The 18,989-nt window shown below is 46.4% G+C and overlaps 1 protein-coding gene across 2 annotated transcripts in view; it reads right to left on the minus strand.

Moving 5' to 3' along the window:
- Positions 1-1,739: 1,739 nt before the first annotated feature.
- LOC142563670 (saccharopine dehydrogenase-like oxidoreductase) overlaps positions 1,740-18,989 on the minus strand; it is a 63,429-nt gene continuing 46,179 nt past the window's right edge. For both annotated transcript variants that reach the window (XM_075674258.1, XM_075674257.1), the window contains 5 exons: positions 18,061-18,180; positions 15,661-15,717; positions 7,932-8,058; positions 4,790-4,871; positions 1,740-2,024 (listed from right to left, as the gene is read on the minus strand). In XM_075674258.1, the coding sequence (XP_075530373.1) occupies positions 1,922-2,024; positions 4,790-4,871; positions 7,932-8,058; positions 15,661-15,717; positions 18,061-18,180 (489 nt within the window). In that variant the 3' untranslated portion in view covers positions 1,740-1,921. The remainder of the gene's footprint in view (positions 2,025-4,789; positions 4,872-7,931; positions 8,059-15,660; positions 15,718-18,060; positions 18,181-18,989) is intronic.

The following is an 18,989-nucleotide window of genomic DNA, read 5'->3' on the forward strand; positions in this document are numbered from 1 at the left end:
ACTATTCTTATATAACACATTTTTGTTACAAGTAGTTTTAGCAAGCGACCCCCTCTGACCGATTCTATGGAAGTTTCACGTAAAAAATATTTAGGGCGTGGGTGCCGGGGGGGGAGCACGGTAGGTCTCAGAAATATTTATAATACCGGTAGGTTCTAGATGTGAATCGTGTTGCACAAGTTCTCGGCGCTAATTTTGACAAGGTTCCCTGTTTTCAGTGTTGCTCCCCATCTAACAGAGGTTGTTACCGCACAGCGCGTGCACATTGCGCTGTGCCTTTGTCGACGAATTCCCGCAATGTGTCGATCACCGAAGAATCTGTACCTAGATCAACGCACTTACAGGTTCATCAGTGGATGTGAAGCGCGACAGGGACGACGCTTGCACCGTGAATTTTTGATGGACGTCCTCTTTGAGTATAGTCTGTTTCCCGCGTCCTACATACTACGGTGGGCAAGCGCGCGGATTGCTCTCGCCATCTATCGCTTCCTTCGGAAGAAGCGCGGTGGCGTTTTCTCTTTCCTATTCAAGGTGTCGCTTCATGTTCCCTCGACGCTCAATGTAGAAGAATCTCATGGAAACGCTTGATCGCAAGAAATAGCGAAGGAAGGGAAAAGGCTAGGATGAAGCGTCACTTGACAATCTTGTCAGTTGTAGAGGGCGTCCTCTTTGAGTATCGTCTGTTTCCCGCGTCCTACATACTACGGTGGGCAAGCGCGCGGATTGCTCTCGCCATCTATCGCTTTCTTCGGAAGAAGCACGGTGGCGTTTTCTCTTTCCTATTCAAGGTGTCGCTTCATGTTCCCTCGACGCTCAATGTAGAAGAATCTCATGGAAACGCTTGATCACAAGAAATAGCGAAGGAAGGGTAAAGGCTAGGATGAAGCGTCACTTTACAATCTTGTCAGTTGTAGAGGGCAAAGCAGGCGATATCGAACCTCCCCCCCCCTCCCTCCCTCCCTCCCTTTTAAATGCGCGCATTGCCGGTTGCACAATGAAAAATTCAACGAAACAACAGCTGAATTCATAGTTTTCTAGAATAGCACCCTCGTACCTATAGTTGTTTTAGTACGCTCTACATAATTTAACACCGTTAGGGGGTTTCCCTGTCCCGTGTCCCATTTACAGAGAATGACAACGGAGCTCTAACTAGGCCTGCGATGAGATAAGACGTAGTTGAAAACTTTTTAATCATTCTGAAAGACAAACCAAGATGCAAACAGACAACAGGGTAAGAAGACATCTTCTGGCTGTATATCGCAAGACGTCCTCTCGACGTGCAAAAAAAATTATGTATCGTAGCCGTCTCGAATGCTTGTACACTTTTTTGCACATTTTGATTCTTTCAAGACGGCTACAAGATGCATGATTCAGAGCGGTACAGGAGACTATGTTCTGTTATTTTGGAAGGTGAAATCGCCACGTGAGCCCTGCATAATCAAGTAGGCTAGCTGCCCGGTAACCTATGTACTTTTTCTGCTCGTAATGGGTGTAGCCTACACGCTAGCTTACTTGGGCTCTCAAGAATATGTGAGCGCAATTTACTCTTTGTTGGACGAGTGGAGGGCACATGATATGGTCCCTCGCCTCTCCACTACTTGCGGAGGTAACTGTTTTTCTGATGCTCTGCAGTTAAGATTCCCGAAAGGCTGTGTGCAGCGTTTGGTATATATAAAAGTCGACAATATACTTGAAAAAAGCTTCGCGACTACTACTTGCGCTTGTTTGAGACACTGGAATATGAAACGTGTCGTCATAACATTTATTCCCTGAAGTCGACGATCCCGGGGAGCAATTGCAGGAATAGGTTGCTAGGCTGAACCCACCAGCCGAAACGTAATCTTAATGATAGCGTCATCACTATCTCAGCAACCACCATCACTGCGAAAGGAATGCCCCTGGTGCTGGTGACGTGCGTTCTTCAATCTCGCTGAGATACCACAGCCATGTGGAAGCCACGTTGCTGAATCCTGTCCAGGTACGATGTCCCATCCAGGGCCACTCCCGGGCTGAGCACTCCGCCCCTGCGATATCACGCAACTGCATGTACTCATCACGCTCAAACATACTGCGTGCAACCAGCACACCTTCCCGTAAAATTTAGAGGGACATTATGAGAGGATTGTGCCAAAGTAGTCGGCGGTTTACAGCGCTGATCCGAGCCATCTTTCCGCTTTGGAAAGCAGTCTGTCAAGCGCCAACCGCACAAAGCAATCGGAACACGTCGGCATGCATCGCGTTGCCGCACGTCGCCGTGTGCATTGTCGCGGTGGTGCAACCTACCGATTGTTACTTTAGGTGGTGCACTTTATCTCAAGAAAGCGTTTCACATAATTCTCGTAAGATGTCTTGGAGCACTGCTTTCCGTATTTCTATGTCGATTTGAAAAGCACGCACAATTTTTCAGAAGTGTGCCGATGCCCGCCGAGTGGCGCCCTTATTTACACCGGGATGTACAGCGACTACTCATAGTTTGCTTCAAATATAATGCAAAGCACATCTTCATGATCTGTAATAATATCACGACATAGCACAACACACATATTCGCACAAGTAAGCGACCAGACTCCTTTGAAAACCGCGCCGAGAAACCGTATAACAGGCGCTTGTTAATGGGTATTTACTATCGGTCGTTTTATTTTCATCCATACAATTAATATGTTCGATACAGTAGACTTGAGGCAAGAATTTGCGCGTGTGATAACTTGTTTAGAGAATGCATAGTTGTATCGCGGATATGCTGATGTCTAGTACTGACATCGACGGAGTGGTTGTTTACGATGCTGTGTCGAGGGAGCCACATCTGTTGCCAGTTCAGTAAACAATTAAACAGTGCACCTAAAAAATTAAATGATGCGCCAGTATAAGAATACGCGCAGAAACACCCACGTACGTTGTCACATTTGCGAGTGCAAATGGCAGCCTTCGAGAACGACAACGTACCGACGTTGAATGTGCGCCGTATATGTGCTGCTGGCGAAGGCTGAAGCTGATGCATTTCATCTTCGGAAACATGTTTGATTTCAATTTAGGCACAACTAAACATACTTGTATATACAACCACATGCGTTGTGCGAATCGTGATACCGAAGCAATATGTTCGCTCATAGACAATAGTAAGGACCGTCGAAACAACGGTCGATGTCGTTAGCATTCGCGGTCTCAGTCACTGCGGCACCACCGTCGGCCTACAATAAAGACCCCTATCATGCTTCTTGAGAAACCGGGTGATCATAGGCACTGGCTTTTTGCAAATCCGCAGCTGTCACCGGACGCCTCGGCAGCTGGGCGGGTAGTGCCGCGACCCCTGATTGGTGGCGCTGACGAGCACCTTCCGATGCTTGGACAAGTATCTGACGTTGTTGAATAACATTTTAGCGCTGGCGAAGGAAGACAGAGGGGAGACGTAGGCAGCACGATGCTGACACGACATTTGCGCTGTATGCGTCTCGCCTCGGTCCTCATAGACAAGCGCTGCAATATTATCCAAGTTCGAATACCAACACGCCCAACATACACCAGTGCTACAGTTCAGCTGGCATATATAGGTAGGTCTCATCATCTCGACGCGTCACGGTCTCCACGACCGACGCGCGTAGGCGCGTGCCCAAGCATGCGTGTGTTTTCGCCTTTGTGCTATTTGACAACGCCACGGAAGATAGGCTCTAAAGTGCAAATAGGAGAATGGGCAAAAGTTCGCATGACACCACATCAAGTTCAATCGGTTGAACTTGTAAAGGTCCGTGTTTTTGTGGGAGCAAAAAGCACTTGCACGACGCCCTTTGCCCGAGGCAGGTGCCGGCCTCACTCGGAAAAGAACCCGGCTAAAGGCAGTGCGGCTGCTGGCACTGGTGAAAAACAACACCCAGGCCATTGCGTTGAACCTAATAAACCGAATGCCCATTCATATGCCTCGAGGGCTCCATGATCTTCAATCACTTAATAATGTATGCAGGGTATCCACCTTATGACTTCACGTGACATTATTTTCACACATGCCGCTATATCCTAAGAAAAAGTACGTGAACCAAGAAAGATGGAAAAATTACATTCGAAATATAAAAAATTCAAAGTACCATTTCGAGATATCTGGCGCAGCACATTTCCTTTTTCAGAAGCGCGATGTATAAGTGTTAGCTTGTTTCGTACACCTTTACGAAGAATATCCTACCATTCATGCATCAGAATAGCAAGACAATATGTTTTGCCGATCCAGAAAGCACACGAACCTAGGACAAGACTATAACCTAACCAAGATAAAGGAAGCGCGGTGACTAGCACTGGTAGAATAGAAAAGGCTACCAACATAGATCATCAACTACATTCGACTGGATCAGCTCAGACTTAGGCATAACACTTCCGTTGAGGCCTTGTCAAAAGTAGTAGAATGGGTAAAACTTGCTTATTTTCGAAACACTATGCCGAGAGAATTACATTAAGAACATTTATGAAATTTACGATAACAGTTTGGTCGTTTCATTCTTCATTTTTATTTTTTGCTGGCTTCGTCCCATGGCAGCCGCTATTTTGATTTTGAAGCTGACAATTGTCAGGAATAAAAAAAAGTTAGAAGCTTGTCAATCAAGAGCTGGTCGCTATCACTACGGCCTAATGTGAGCGATATAAAGCTTCTATAAGTTCTGGTAGAAAATTCTGTACTTCACTGGCGATGCTGCTTGCAAGCGATGGAAAACAAAAAACAGCTCATTAAATGTAGCTAACGCAGTACAAAGGCATCACTCTCGTGCCTTGAAACAGGAAGAGGAAGCCGATTCACTCCACAACTCACTCGACAGCCATGTTCTTTTTCTCCTTGAGCACCACCACTGCCACTTGCACCATGCACATGGACGTGGTCACATACGCCGGATCTGCAATATTATGAAACAACAAGCACACTTGAGGCAGCTATAGCACAAATGAAAGAAATCTATGGCGCAGTCCTACACCAATTGCATTCCGCACTCACAAGGTTAACGCTTCAAGCTTTGCTTTTACCTAGCTGACTAGCGGTGTTAGTTGAATCTGCTTCCTGAGTGCTGACTACGCTGTACGTAAGCAGGTATTTTTACCACGTGACAGTCACACCGAAAAGCAAGCAGGCAACCACGGACGACGAACATAGTAGTAACGAGCTTTTGAACTCTTCATCGGCACACTCGCGCACACAAAAAGAAAGAAAGCAACGCGTCACTCCTGCCGACGACCGCCACAATCTTTGGTGCAAGGTGATACAAAAAAAAAGATGAAAACGAAAAATAAACGTGCAGTACAGTAAATCTTCTTTAAAATATTTCGTATGTCCTTGAGCCTACGCATATATGCGAGCTACAATTACCAAGCGACAACACAGTTTCAATTCACTGTAACCACACTGGATTACGTGTTGCGGTGTGCCATCGTTACGTGTATAAGTATAAGGAGATTTCGGAAGCGTTAGCTACCCAAAAGATTCAAGTAACAGTGCATTATTTTGCTTCGAAAATTATATTTAATGGCATGCTAGATGAAGAGGTTTGTGCTCTTTTCCATACGGCACACAAAACAATTGGACTATTTTGCTTCAAAAGCAGCGCAATTCTGAAAAGACTATTTTGTTCAGCTATTCAAGATTTCTACCTAGCGTCCGTGCTTGTGTTGTTGCAGAAATTCCCATTGCGTAATCAACTTATCCTGTTTGTTTTGACTCCTACAAAAGCGTACAGAGGGCGTTCCAAATAATTACAAGTTTTCGATCTGATTGTAATTGGGTTGCCAGCTGAAATAATTCGCACGTTAAGTATTTGTTCTTACTGTCAGCATACTAATTCCGTGCCCGTGAGCTACGAATTCCGTATTATGAGCACACAGTCGCATCTGTAGGTAGTTTGGTGTTACTTCGAACAAGGCTGCATAAAATTCGGGCGGCATTTCATAAACAACTGAGATAGGCACATTTTTCCCTGTTTTCTTGAACTAGCTAGTTGAATATTAAATATCAGTCGCGCAGTTATTTAGGTATTCTGTTTAGGGCGTCAATCATACTTGAAAAGAAAACTATATAACGTGTTCTGAAAAACCTGCACAAAGCTGAAACGAAGTGAAAGGCCTCAGGTCATCTAATGTAAGTCATGAATCCATGTTCTCAACTAGAAACATGGGCGGCAACGGCGTCTGTAAATAAGCGACCAGCCACTGAAGAAACACTAATGACCTTATGTCATTTCATAGCAAAGTCGTCACAGAAACTCTATTGTCTTTCTATTGGCTATATGCTGCTTTCCGTGGACCTTCTCATTAAATATATCAGAATAGCAACATGATTTTTTTCAAGGGTGCAACACATATATGGAGGTCAGTTAGCGGAGGCCACTGCCGCGGCACTGCAAACGGGCTGCTCAAAGACACAATGGCGTTATACTTTCATATTTCAGGGGTTACATTCAAGATTCTGAATACACAGCTACGCAAAAGATGACTTCATCAAAAAAAAAACTGCATAAGGTGTTTATGGACATGTAATACAACTTGTTAACGAGACATTCATGTCCTGCAATCAAATATACAAACTTGAAAGCACACTACACGCATATTTGGAATAATTCTAACATGCATGCGATCAGCATGCGGTAATTTCACTGGTCTGTGTCTTACCCATGAAATTGGGGGAAAAAGGGGGGCTGGGGTACTGGATGAAATTAGCCAAAATGCCTGGTGACTTACGTCAAAACGCACTTTGATCCTTTCATTAATATACAGGAGCACAGCGAGCGAAAAGGGGGGCGATTTCCAACCCATATTATGAAGAAACTGGCAGAATATATAGAGCAGTTGTTTATGCATCGTGGTGAGACCACTTTTCGACTTGTGCCGTGTTATACATGGACGCATAATCTAACATATTTCGTGAAAGTTACATGTAAATGTGCCCCCTTGCTTGATGAAGACATTATCGTAACCATGCTGCACTGAGTTTGTGCTCTCCAGAATGGCCCTCCTCTAACAAAGCTTGGATAACGTACAGCGCTGGCGAAGAAAGACAGAGAGGAGACGTACACAGCACGATGCGCGAGCTTCAACATTTCATTGAAGGGAGAATTCATATTTCCATATATCATGCGCGAAAGCGCCAATCATCGTCAACACTTCAAACTGCTCTTTCGAAAAAAGCTAGCTCTTTATCAAGAATTTTGATAGACGAAGCTCTTTCACAGTTTTCACCACGGCACCTGATAGTCTGTGACTCCATAATGTTACACACATGCTTATTTTTGTGCCCGGCAAGAATCGCACAATCAGTAAACAGAGCAGATCAGCCTAACTCCCGACAATGAACACATAGATGACTGTCACTGTACTTCTTCATACCTAAGTTATGCTCCCTTAGACGATCATTAAGATAACGTCCCGTTTGCTCTATGTATTTCCTACCACATGACCATGGCAGTTCATACACCACTGCCTCTTCAAAATCAACGGTTTCGATACCTTTCAAACAACCAGGCGCACTTTTACGGCGCGTGTTTTGTCAACCAACACACGTTGATAAGTTCGTCTGGTGAAGAATGAACTGTCGCGTTTAACCAAATAGCATTCTTTCTTAAAACAGTGTGCCCTAATATGTAAAGGGGGCACAACCGTAGCCTGTCCCTTATTTGACGCCTGTTCACTTACTGCATTTCGACAGCTACTTTCCTTACACCTTTTCAGCAAACCCTCTGCTACAGTAAGCTGCAAGATCATTGTGAAAACTGTCGCATACAAACGTGCAAACTGCTTATTAGGCTTGCATAAATAAAGATGGCACGACGATGCCATGTAGTAAAAAAGTACAAATTTTTCCGCGATGAAATCGTAAAAGTTAGAGCACCTTCATTACGTTATGCTATAACGCGAAATGTTATCCAAGTTAGAATGCCAACACGTTCAACGTGCAGCAGAGCAAAGCTTACCTGGTCCATCCAATCGGATGGTGACGGAGTGGTTCATCTTGCCCTTGTGGCCCCGGTCCCCTGTCTCACCAAGCTTTTCCTTCCATCCGCGGCCGCGCATGGTCATGCTGAAGGAGCAGCCGAACGCCTGAAGCCCGACACATCAAAATTACTATGCACGCAAAGGCAAACAAAGCTTCGTTTTTGAAGACTACGCGGAACAGCGCAATGAGCCGAAAAAGGATGAAGTAGACTTTACAAGCGATTCTTGCGAATGATCATTCCAGGCACGGAGCTCATTTTTCGTCTCGACCTAAAGAGCGCCAGTGGGCTTATGTGTCTCCTTTTCTTAAGCAAAATCACTCCAAAATCCATGTTCTTTATTCTGACATATAATTATAAAGTGCCTGTCCGTAGACAACAACCAGAGAAGCACTTACCCTGTAAGTGTAGGTCCGGACCATGTGCAGACGTGAAACTCTGCATCTCAGTTCAAGCTTTACGCGGCTTATTTTTCATCACCTCATAAAATTGTTGTAAGTTTCGCGCTCATATTGCCACTTATAGAACATTTGCTGCCGCCTTCAATATGAATGCACACTGTTGCCCACGATCCGCAAGGAACACAAAATACCATGCGCCCTGCTTCGTTAGTTCTTTAGTGGCTGACACTTCCGGCTGTTTACTGCACCTTGGCGCCATATGCAGTAATGGTTGACGGGGCGCTCTATAAAGGCTATGTTGAGCGAAATCTTTGTCTCCCCATATTACAAACGAACAGTTTGCGTTGCATTCATTTTACTTTCCAATTGATTTCTCATTGACTTTCATTACATTATCAATGAACTTTGCTAGACTCGGTATTTTCCCTCGGAATTCACGTGCAATTACGCGGAGAAGCAATTCACATGCTTAGACGTATAACGGACTTGCGTCTATCCCGTGCATGGGCCACAATGGCATCATGAGTTGGTGATTCTACCAGCGCATTATTTTCTCAGTATATGAAGCCAGCATAAAATGAAGCCAATAGATTTTTAATGAATGCAACGTTGAATGAATAAATAAAAAGTAAATGAAGCAGGAATAAATGAAACCTTCGCCCCAGTAGAAGCCGAAGCCACAATTCTTGCATAAAGCCTGCGACGCTGTACCGATTGACCTATATTTTTTTGCGTATTCGGGTATTAGTACAAAACGTATAACTGCGAGTGTGAGCCACCTACTCTTGCGGTCATGGCGGCGGATGGCGATCACTTTTTTATCCCTAGGAGTCGTTCTACATCAACTGGCTAACACTCTCAGGGCTATAGGTCTATCAGGCGTACACAAATACCAAAGAAAGTAAACAAAGGCTGTGAGAAGGGGGCGGGTGCAGCTGCTGCGGTTACTCAATCGGTAGAGTATCACACGCGCCATGCAAAGGTTGTGGGTTGTTCTTCCATCCTAGGAGGCTTTTTTTCGGTTTCATATCTTTTAAATTTTGTGGTCAAATTTCACATGTAAAAAAAATGGGCAATTTCCCCTAGGCTTTCCTGGACTTCAATGGCTCTTCATGTGGCTCTTTGGCAAAAAATTTAAACCAACGGTTCCCTTCATTTTTCTTTTTGATTTTCTCGGTATATCCTTCAGCTTGCCCCAACTAAAGCACTCCTTTTGTATGACGGCAACAACGCCTAGCATTGCAATGAGAATTACTCTAAGGTGCTGCCCTTCCACTTCCCTTCCACTCTGTGAAGAATGATGACTAGCGAAGCTTTGTATGTAGGCCGCTAATGGCGAACTGCAGCTCCGCCGAGGGTTGGCCCGCTATTGTACTTTCTTCCGGATCGGCCCATGTGTGAGGAGTACATAACGTGTGCTTCACATCCGCCGCGGGTCGGCCTGGAATTGGACTGTCTCTGGGATCGTGCCCCGTATGAAAAATTGTTGGTCTACGCGAGGACACGATCTGCCAGATCTTAGCCATAGACAGTTTTCCTGTAAAAACTGACAATTCTAAAAAAAAATTCTCTATCCTGCTGTTGCCTGCGTAATATATGTTGCATAAAAGTTATTTCTTTGCTCTAAAATAAAGGTCGCAAAGGTTACTTCGACGGCATGGCCCTAAGACGAAGTTAATTAAAGCACACCTAATTAAGGCAGCGTCAATTAAGGCACTCGAACCCATAACCTTTCGTGGGGGAAAACAAGTAGTATGACGTAACAACGCATTTGAATGCGAATGTCAAGTAATACGATGAACGTCCCTTGAGCGCGCAGGCTTTCTCTTTTGCCTTCTTTGGCGTATGCTAAAGTGACTCAATTTTCCTTCAGTAACGTTTATTTACCAGGTGTAGTGGTAGTTCTGAAACTTTCGTTGCTTCGACTGTATGCCGCGTACCTTGATATTGTCCCACTTTGCTACAGCACTCGCTCGCCACAGTCGCTCATAAGCATGGAGACATGACGACTGTACGACATCGACGCAGTTACGATGGAATGAGAAAGGAAATACAAAGGAATCGTATTCATAGAACTACGAAATGATGGCAATGAAATGTTCATTCGTAAGTTATGACAATGGGTACAGCCACGACATGAGGACAATGAAATGACGACTACTGTAAGACGACGGTGTGATAACAACGCGGTTTGACGAAAACCAGACGAAGAAGCGGGAATGACGACGATGACAACCACGACGGAATGGCGTCGACGGTATGACGAAGGATGCTTAACAACGTCTGTGTAACGATAACGCAATGAAGACGGCGGCAAAATAACGATTGCATGATGACGATAGCATGAAGAACAAGGAATTACATCCATGGATGGACGAAGGTGGTGTGATGACAACGCGGTAAGCATACTGAATTGATGATGATGGTGAAACGACAGCGTGACGACGAAGGCATGACGACAGTCGGATCACGAAGGTTCAGTGATGAAAATGGAATGACTACGTCGGCATCTCAACGACGGTATGACAGCGAATGAATGACGACGATGGCCTGAGAACGTCATGATGACAGTTGGATGACGGCGAGTGTATGATGACAAATGCGGGCCGATGACCATGTCACGAAACCTATATGACGACGATGGCACGAGGATGATGGCATGAAGAGAGTCGGGCGAAGAGGCTGTAAAGACGATGATGGCATGACCACAATGTCTGACAATGGAGACATGGTAGCGACTGTCTGACGATGACGGCAGAAAAAGTGCAGTATAATCACAATTGAATGATGAAAGTATGATTACAGCGCGGTGATGAAAGATTGATGTGCATGAAATGCAGAAGGCAGCATGACGACAATGGGATGACGTTACTGATAAAAACACAGCGTACCCACGAAGGCAGGATGATGGCAGGACGGTGACTGTGACAACGATGACATGACGACGGCGACAGAGAGAGAGAGAGAGAGAATAATGCAGAGAAAGGCAGGGAGGTTCACCAGAGGTAGTTCCGGTTGGCTACCCTGCGCAGGGGGAAGGGTTAAGAGGGATAAAAAGAGAAACAGAGTAGAAGGGGGTGATAGAAAGAAAGGGAGACAAGCACGAACAAAGCGCGTACACTACAGAGCGGTAGGGGGCGGCATTCTTAGAGTCTGTCATGAAGCCCCGTAGACCGCAAGAACCTTACTAGCGCGAGTAAGGCCTTCAACGCGGATGTTCTTTCGGAGCATTGGCCTAAAGCTTTAAGTTCTGAAAGTGGACGATTGTCCAACTGGTCCAGTACTCTGCACATCACTTGTCTCTCAGCACTGTATCGCGGGCAGACACAGATAATGTGTGCGAGCGTCTCGTCGGTGTTACATGTGTCGCACGTGGGGCTGTTGGCCATTCCTATGAGGAAAGCATAGGTGTTTGTAAAGGCAACGCCTAGCCACAGACGGTAGAGCATGGTCTGTTCACGTCGTAGTAATCCAGGCGGGAGGTGCATCCGTATGTCCGGAGACAATGAACGCAACCGACACATCGTGAAAACATTTGAGTCCCACAGGGGCAAAGTACACTCACGGGACATCAATCGCAGCTCAGCCGCAGCGTCTGTTCGCGAAAGCGGAATGGAGACTCGTTGACCACTTTCATGTGCAGATCGCGCGGCTTCGTCGGCGTGGTCATTCCCGCTGATGCTACAATGTCCTGGAAGCCACTGAAAGATTATGTCGTGTCCCTTGTCATAGCTTTGATTATATATGTGCCGAATTTCTGAGGCCAGTTGTTCATTCGGTCCGTGGCGCATTGGGCTTCGTATGCACTGAAGGGCTGCCTTGGAGTCACTAAAGACTGTCCATTGTTGCGGTGGCTTCTGCTTAATGAAATCAAGTGCAGCACGGAGCGCCGCGAGTTCTGCACCCGTCGATGTGGTCACACATGAAGTTCTTAACTTGATTTCTTCAGATTGTGCCAGGATGATGACTGCAGCAGCAGAGCTGTTGAGTTTTACTGAACCATCTGTGTATACATGTTGCCGGAATCTGTGCACGTTGTGAATGTGCTCCAAAGTTGCTTGTTTCAAAGCTTGCAATGTCGCTCCAGCTTTTTTTCCGATTCCTGGAATTGTCAGTTGCACTTGCGGCCGGTGCAGACACCACAATGGATCTGCCAATCGTGTAGCGGGCGTAAATTCTGATGGCAAGTACGACTGATGTCTTACAATAGTTTTAGCAAAAGTTGAAAGTGGCCTTTTTGCTGGCAAGCAAGCAAGATGGTGTGAGGGAATCCGAGTCAGGTGTCGGATGTGCGCTCTCAGGACATCTGTATCAATGTATACTGTCAAAGGAGCGTCTCTGGCTGTGGCCACTGTCGCAGTCGATGACGTTGTTTTGGGAAGACCGAGACAAGTCCTGAGTGCTTGGGCTTGCACGCTCTGGAGTTTGCGAATATTCGTAGTGCAAGTTTTTCCTATTACAGGTAAGCTGTACCGCAGGAAGCCCAAAAACAGTGCTTTATATAGCTGCAACATTGACGGTACTGTTGCGCCCCAGGACTTCCCGCCAAGAAACGCAAGAAGGTCCACAATGGCGGCCAAACGCTTTGTCATGTATGAGATGTGAGGGCTCCAAGACAAGTCCCTATCAATGATGACTCCGAGAAATCGGTGCGTTCGTCTATATCGTATAATTTGGTCATTAATCCGCAAAACATAAAGGGCCATCAATTTGCGAGTAAAAGCAACCAGTGCACATTTCTCAGCGGAAAGCTCCAGGCCTTGTCTTCTTAAGTATCTTGACACCACCGTTGAGGCTTTCTGGAGTCGCGCGCGGACTTGTACACGTGTCACGCCTGAAGCCCATATGCAAATGTCGTCTGCATATACGGAGAGCTGTACGGTTTGCGGTAACGAATCAGCGAGACCAACGAGCACCAGGTTGAAAAGGGTAGGGCTGAGTACTCCGCCTTGCGGTACACCACGACTGGTATAGCTAGATGGCGTTGGTCCGTCTTCAGTCAAAATGAAAAAAGATCTCCCATTCAAATAGTTGCATATCCGAAAGGCGCGTCCACCAATCCCTACAGCTTCTAAGGCGGCAAGGATTGCATGATGATCTACATCGTCGTACGCGCCTTTAACGTCAAGGAACAGGGCCGCAGTGATTCTTTCAGATGTTTCTGGCGTTGTACGTATGTTACCAGGTCGATAACGCTATCTATTGACGAGCGGCCACGTCGAAAACCAGCCATTACCTCTGGATAGACGTTGTAAAATTCCAAGTACCATTCTAACCGTGTAAGAATCATTCTCTCCATTACCTTGCCGACACAGCTGGCTAGTGCTATTGGACGGTAAGATGACAGTTCCAACGGGGATTTGCCAGCCTTGAGGAGTGGAACAAGCCGACTGGATTTCCACGTTGTAGGGACCAGGCCTTCACGCCATGATGCGTTGTATAGGCCAAGAAGGGCATCTCTGGCCTCTTGACCAAGGTTTGCAAGCGCAGAGTATGTGATGCCATCGTGTCCTGGTGACGAAGATCGCCTGCACCCAGCAAGTGCGGCCTCCAGTTCTTCGATGGAAAAAGCAGCGTCCATACGAGGATCTCGGGAGCAAGGGGGCACAATGGGAATGGGTGCGCAAGGTGAATACGTGAGCGCCGGACCCGCGATCCTTGCGCAGTAATCTTCGGCTACCTCGACTTCTCGGCGTCCTTGATGTAGGGCTAGAGACTTAAATGGACGACGCTGTTGAGGAGGTGATCGAAGTCCACGGATTGTGCTCCAGACAACCGACAGAGGTTTACGCGGGTCGAAAGACTCACAAAACGATTTCCAGCGTTGATTTTGCAGTGCAGTAAGGCGACGCTGAATGAAGTAAGGCGACGCTGAATGCGTCTGGCGTCTCTAAGGTCGTATAATGATTTAGACCGTCTGTACCGTCGCTCCGCTCGCCGGCGGATTGCACGGAGGCTCTGTATTTCCGAATCAAAATCTGTGTACTTCTCTAATGGCCGATATGAGCGCATAGCATCCTGCATAGCCTTGGCGATCTCACATTCTAGTGTGGACGAAATGCCTTCGTGGCATGCGTCTTCCATAAGTGATCTAAACACGGGCCAATCGATAGTTCGATAGGATGAAGAAGCTGGAATTATGATGATGCAACGACCACGATCGCATCACCACCACGAACATATACATAGTTGCCCAAGCTATTAGACAACTTAGACCACTGGGTCGACGTAGAAGACGTAACGACGATGATTGCATAACGAGAGAAAAATGACGAAACTGGAATGACGGCAATGAAATGACCACGACGGCATCGTGAGATGGAATCCATACCTAGTGGCCCAAGCAGGTAGAAAACTTGGGCGACTGAGTCAGCGTTAGCGGATAGCTCTCCAGCTGTACTATCCCGACCCAAGACAACGGTAATTTGCCGATTGTTGCTTGGAGTCCACTAACACAATCGTTTGCTTTCCGCATATTAGCAAAATCTATTTATCGAGTTAGGCGAAAAATATTTGTGCAGAAACCATCGACTATAACTCTCCTACGCGAATAGCCGAAAGCTTTTAGCTTTTCTCTATTTTAAAGGAATGACGCCCTTGACGGCGTGTATTTGTAGTAGTGACAATATATTTTTTTTTAATGCAGGGGCCTTACATGCCAAAACCGGGTTCTGATTACGAGGCGCACCGCACTAGTTTACTCGGCTTTAACTTCGACTGCCTGGGGTTCCTCTAACGTGCACCGAATACATAGTATGCACGGGCGCTTTCTTGCATTTCATCCCCATCGCTTTGCGACCTCCGCTGCCGGGATTTTATCCCGAGACCTCGGCGTTAGAAGCGTAACGCCCAAGCCGCTAGACAACCACGGCGGGTGATGATGATATTTAGGTAGCCTTCACGTTCAATTGCGTGATCCCGTGAAGAGCAAAGGTGTCAACCGGCACATCTGTGGCGGTAGTACCGAGGAGTTATAGCCTCCCCGTCTGTCTCCGGGAGTCGTCATAGTTGGCGTTCTACGGCGAAGGCACCCCGGCGAAGGCACCACGCGAGAGCCCGCGTCCTTTCAGTGACCACCGACCGCGAAAACAGGCAAAACCGCCAAAGAAAGCTATTTACTTAAAAAAATACCTTCCTCGATCCAAGCAACGACACACACCATTGCCATGGTTTGGTCCAGCGAGATGACACTTATATGTATTTTATGCCTTTGCACAATTTACGTGGGACACCTTGATAGTTTCCAGGCACGGAAAAAACAGCGAGGAAAGGAACATTGGTTATACTCGGAGCCATACTTTACACACCTGCTCTTTTGAAGGTCCACCTCGATTCACCGTGCCAGCAGAAAATATTCCAGGAAACTGCAAGAAAAAAAGAAAAATATCTATAGCTTTGGAACTCCAGAAAGTACGTTGGATTCTCTACAGCTTGTTTTGACAACCTCTATTAATGCTGGCTATTAAAGGTTTTTTATGTATCTTGGAAATTGTAAGTAGTAACCATTTGTATTGCGATAGAAGCGTGAATTTTTCCTAATTATATCGCCAGATCTCATCCGAAATCCCCAGTACAATCGTAGAAATTGCTGCAGCATGTATTGCAGGGATGTCTTTGCGCGGTTTGCTAAACTGGGAAAATTTCCTGATTGAGCTGGCTGAAGAAACACGACTGTCGATTGCCCGAATCATGAAAACTGGTGCAAAGTAATGCAAGGTTAATGAAACCTGCCCCAGTTCTATGCATATAAATTTGAAAAACAAACGTCCACACAGTGTGGCTACGCATATTATCTTTTCCGAAAGCACGATACTTGAAGTATTACATAATTGGTTTGCAAGAATTCTTGCTGGTTGTATTGCGGCAATGAACGGGCCACCTGCCATTTTGCAAATCCCGCACAGTGACCGCTGTCATTGTTCGTGGCACCACTTGGCCATCTAAGCCACCATTACCTGTCAAAAGTTGGGCTATGCCCAAGTCACTCCCCTGATTACCATCGGATGATGTATGGTCAACACCATAGATCCATGGTAGACCCCTTGAAGATAAATTATACATGAACGGCCTTGCAATTTATCAATAATACGGCGCGAGCGTTACCCGCACCACGTGATAGAAGGCTTGTAGGGGCGAGCGCTCTTCTGAAGCGAGCACCGTCGCAGAATACATTCGGCCTTGAAATCACCTTGCGCGCCCGCTCATACTGTCGCCGATTCCGCGGCGCCTCACCGCTACAAGGCCGCTAACATGCTGTGCGCTCGACACTCGCATGGTATTATTGAAAAATTGCAGGGGCGTACATACACGACGCATGCTTAACATGGTTTATGCCACAAGGCCAACTTTCGAATTGAAAAAAAAAGTTGGGAGTATTTGATTTCTAAAAGAAATTAGCCTGCCACAGATTTGTACCCATGGCCGCTGTGTGCCATGGGAACAATTAAGATATTCCCGAACAGATCTGTCATTATATGACGCTGGAATACGTCTTACCTATGAAAGAGCACGTTTAGGCGCATCTCGACTAGAAAGGAGCAGTCCATTTCGGCGAAAAACGCGGCCCCGGAACCGTCAGTCCCAGGCGGTGGAGAAACGTGGTATACAGCGCTAACACCGATCTCAGCATCAAAACCTTCGGACGCCATGAAGGCCTCGCGCCAGAATACGTGCGTCTGAAAGAGATATGACTGGCGATTACCAATCGAGGACAGGGTCAAAGAAAGCTAGTCACTTTCAAACGGGGGAAAACGCAAAGAATTGATCAACATAGTATATCGAGGAAATGTGCGCTTGACGGCGTCCATTTGTGGTGGTGAAGTAGCGCTTGTTGCATCGTTGCGCAATTCCATTAAGAGCAGAGTCGGTGACCGGCACTTGTGTAGCGGTAGTACAGGTAGCTATACGCACATGTACATTCAATGTACGTGTGCTGTTCTGTGTTCAGCCATGATGAGCAATGACGTAGTTTCCATAAAACGGAAGCCTGAGGGTGACGCCGAGAAAAACGATTGCTCCGGTAAAACCAATTTGGTGCATCCAAGGATTGGCCCACAAACGAGGAGAGCATATATAATAGCGTATGCTTCCCAAAGTAACGCCGTTCCTGGGCACTTATATTCCGACTCAAAAGATGACCATTTCTCTGAAAATAAACGGTGGCGCCATCTCCATATGTCGTCGTTCGGCGTGTTTCACCATTCCTGCCCTAGCGGTGACAGACGGCGCCACTATCTTCAGTTTGACTTTGCGAGCTCTCTGTTCGACTATAGGCTAGGCCTTCACGTCTCTATATCGAGAACAAATCTCAAGCCCACTGAGCTTTGCTGCCGAGCTGAGATAAAGTGCAGCGGAAGTCTGCATGAGTAACCTCGCGAAAAGAGGCTAATAAGTTAGAAATCAGTTGGGTCTTAAGTGTACCGACAGGATGTTCGTCATGACAGGCAATGACGTTTTTTTTTGCATCTGTGAAACGGAAGTGTGCTGAGAAGCTCAAGAAAAACCACGTCTGCGATTAAAAGCGAAGCGATGGCCGCGGTGGGCCGCACGAAGGCAGAACGGAAAAGCCTAGCCAAGTGTACGGGGCTTCTGCGTATGAAGATGCCGAAGTGCGTAGTACCGACGATACGAACCATTTTCAGTTCCTGTCACCTCGTATACAATGTGCGTTTACTCGTGCTTGACCAGTCGGGACGCACTATACTTACCCGCTCGAGCAGCCAGCGGCCACAGCTGAACCAGCTGAACAGGAGAAAGAAGAACGCCAATATGCCGAGTCCAATACCACGGATGAGGCCAGGAACCCGAAAATACGTCTGAATTTGCACCTGCATGACAGCATGAAGCTCCTGTACAACAGTCCCACTTTAACAGGGTCATCAAAATTGACTTGAGAGTTTGCAAAAATAAAGACTAAGCAATTAGCGCCACTGAATAGAAAGACTATTCAAACGGCGCGCACCGTCTGATGTGAATGTGACAGAACTACCACCGAAAAAGAAAGAAGGGAAGTCCGGGCTCAAAAACTTGTCTTAGTATTTACGGTGCGCGAATTATCCATGCCTGGGCACAAGACGCATAAAGAGATCGGTGAAAGAATTTAAAAACCAGCGTTTCCTTTTTTCTTTTTTTCAATAGACAACTGTTGAGCACGAATCTCGTAACGGCCGCAACAAGCAGGGCCCACGGGCGCTATCATCTGCATGGGATGCGACGGGCTCAATTGTGGCCACTCTAACCTGAGCTGGGCCATTCATAGGTACATCAACTCGTTGCAATGGAGCCACGGTGACAGGTGTCCCTATGCTTTCAGGATAAAAGTTCCGAATGAGAAATAATTGTCACGCTTAACATTGCGCGTTGACAGAACGTTCCTGAGCCTCTTTGCCATGTTTGTTTATATTATTTGCGCTCAGACATCTCAAGCATGGGCTAGCATTATTAGGGGATATTTGCACATATAAAAACTGTTTCTTTGCCCTTAGAAGCAAAACGCTCCGTAATGCTGTCTGATATTGAGTGAGCGACGCTCAGACAACTCAAGAAAGGGCATTATTAGGGGCTCTTTACAGATCTAAAAACTGCTTTTTGCCCTTGGAAAGAAGACGCTCCGTAATGCTGTCTCATATTGACTGAG

This window comes from Dermacentor variabilis, chromosome 11 (assembly GCF_050947875.1).
Source record: "Dermacentor variabilis isolate Ectoservices chromosome 11, ASM5094787v1, whole genome shotgun sequence".
Taxonomy (NCBI): Eukaryota; Metazoa; Arthropoda; class Arachnida; order Ixodida; family Ixodidae; genus Dermacentor; species Dermacentor variabilis.